Source organism: Hordeum vulgare, chromosome 4H, assembly GCF_904849725.1.
Source record: "Hordeum vulgare subsp. vulgare chromosome 4H, MorexV3_pseudomolecules_assembly, whole genome shotgun sequence".
Lineage (NCBI taxonomy): Eukaryota > Viridiplantae > Streptophyta > Magnoliopsida > Poales > Poaceae > Hordeum > Hordeum vulgare.
Window position 1 is genome coordinate 600837394 of NC_058521.1, and position 2539 is coordinate 600839932.

The 2539-nt window shown below is 51.2% G+C and overlaps 1 protein-coding gene across 1 annotated transcript; it reads left to right on the forward strand.

Moving 5' to 3' along the window:
• The first annotated feature begins 605 nt into the window (after positions 1–605).
• On the forward strand, positions 606–2272 carry LOC123449955 (acid phosphatase 1-like). Its single transcript, XM_045127336.1, has 2 exons — positions 606–1074; positions 1720–2272. Exons 1-2 carry the CDS (start codon positions 641–643, stop codon positions 2102–2104), a joined length of 819 nt encoding a protein of 272 aa, XP_044983271.1. The 5' UTR covers positions 606–640; the 3' UTR covers positions 2105–2272.
• Positions 2273–2539: the final 267 nt, after the last annotated feature.

The following is a 2539-nucleotide window of genomic DNA, read 5'->3' on the forward strand; positions in this document are numbered from 1 at the left end:
GACATTACAGGCAGCGTCCGACACGGAGTTGGGATCTCGCCCCATGCGGGGATGAGGAGGACATGGCCGTCCGGCCGGCACTTCGCCGCCCCCGGAAGGAGTGCGCTCGACCACGGTTGGACTCTATCCGGCAAAAACCCATGGTGTCCGTTCAAATCTCGCTTGGATCCGCAGGGATGATGGCTCGAGGCGTCCGGGCGCGGCCTTGCCGGACGCGGTGACCACCATAATATTCTAACTCCGGGATGGCGATGCAACCCCTCCGGTTGCGCATCATCCCTAACATGGAGCGGCGTACGCCGTCGTGCGAGGCATAGGACGCGGGGGCGAGGTGTAGATGCTCTAACCGCATCTGGATGAGATCACATCGATTGATGATGTCCGGATAAACGAGTCTCCTCAGATCAAAACCGTGTAATAATCCTACAAAATAAAGACATCGCCCAACGTGTTCCAGAACGCTCTGAATGAGACCCCGCGAATGGCAACAACCATACCATTTATGAGCAAGTTTTGTCAGTCCCCCCACCCGGCCAGCCCGTGACATCGATGTAGCAGCTTCCGTTCCTATTTAACCAGCGTACCATTTGCACTACATTGCATCACAGCAAGCACACACACACACACACTCTCTAGAGAAATGGCGATGGCTAGGACGACGGCGCTCCTCCTCGTCGCCGCGGCTCTCCTGGCGGCCTCATCCAGCGCATGGGAGGTGAACATCCAGATGCCGGCGTCGGCGGCCGTGGACGATGCTGTGGCACCGCTCATCCACGCGCTGCGGCCGCTCCTGGGCTCCGGCAAGCAAGCCGGCGTGGCGTGCGATAGCTGGCGGCTGGGCGTGGAGGCGCACAACGTGCGGGACTGGAAGACGGTGCCCGCCAGCTGCGAGGATTACGTCGGCCACTACATGGTCGGCGACCACTACCGCCGGGACTCCAAGGTCGTCATCGACCAGGCCATCGCCTACGTCGACTCCCTCAAGCTCGCCGGCAACGGCAAGGAGGTCTGGGTCTTCGACGTCGACGAGACCACCCTCTCCAACCTCCCCTACTACGCCAAGCACGGCTTCGGGTACGTACTAAGTACTCGACTTGTATATACATACACATTATGCTATGCATGCTTGACTAATTATTGCAGGTGCGTTTGAGCAGGGACTACTTGCACTAATCTTTCGTCCACACAAAGTAACTGATCAAGTGCAAATCTGACTAGACCTGGTTGCTAAAATGAGCTCACCGACCCGGCCAGCTAAAAAGAAGCACCAGCTAAAAAGCATAGTAACACATTGAAACCATAAAGACAAATCTCTATCTAATAATTAATAAATGGGAGAAAACTAATGAAACTACAAGTGCAAACAGAAAGGCATATATATGTTGGGCATCATATGCGAAACATTTCTTGGCACTGGAGTCTGGTCGAAGCTATTCCTTTGCGAAGCTTTTCACACGTGTGTAATACCTAATCATGTTTGATCCCGAAAAGTTTCAGATTATTTTTTACTCTTTTTGAATTTTCTAAAAAAATAATCAATTCGGGTGCAATGGGACCTGAGACCCATTGGCTATTTCTGCAAAATGCTTCTATCTTCTTGATGTGACACTATAAATTAATAAAAACATCTTTTGTTGAGAGAGAAAAAGCATGTGAAAACTAGCTGCCATGGTTGAGTCTGTCATTAATCTATCTGCATATGCACACACGCGCGCGCAGGGCTACACCGTTCAACTCAACAAGCTTCAGGGCGTACGCACGGGAGGGAAGCGCGCCGGCGCTCCCGGAGACGAAGCGGCTGTACAACAAGCTTCTCTCGGTCGGCATCAAGCCGGTGATCCTCACCGGACGGAGGGAGAACCTGAGGGCCTCCACCACCACCAACCTCCGCAGCCAAGGCTACTCCAGGTGGATGAAACTGCTTCTGAAGCAGCAAGACTTCAGGGGTTCCTCAGTGACCTTCAAGTCCGGCGAGAGGCAGAAGCTGCAGGATGCCGGTTACATCATTGTGGGCAACATCGGTGACCAGTGGAGCGACATCCTTGGTGCTCCCGAGGGCGCCCGCACCTTTAAGCTTCCCGACCCCATGTACTACATCGGCTAGTTTCATCGCTCGTCATCCATGAATAAGCTCCATGCTCTTTAATAATTGTATGCATGCTTTGTCTGTAATCCTTCCCCTGTTGTTGCTTGGTCATTTTCCTTTGTTGAGAACTTGAGATCAATTACTTGTATTAATAAATGTGTCCCACGGAAGGTGCATGTTGTTTAATCAATGGATCCCTCGTCCACAGTTTTTCTTTTTCTCCTTATTATTGCGAGAAATCCATATAGGCTACGGTTGTTTGATGTATTGTTCATCTTAACTTGGATCATATTTATATGTACTATCGGTTTTTTGAGTGAAAATTCATGTGTAGCGTACGATGTAACTAATATTACAGATAAATATAGTGTCATTATTGTGAAACGGCCCTTTGATTAACCCCTGTACTGACGGGCACATTCGCCCGTTGGTAGAGGGGTCGCTCCTGACAGA

Excerpts from the sequence above, each read along its gene's own strand:
- LOC123449955 (XM_045127336.1), top strand. The coding sequence starts at position 641 with ATGGCGATGGCTAGGACGACGGCGCTCCTCCTCGTCGCCGCGGCTCTC. Across the intron at positions 1,075-1,719 it reads TACGCCAAGCACGGCTTCGG|GGCTACACCGTTCAACTCAA; the intron begins GTACGTACTAAG and ends ACGCGCGCGCAG.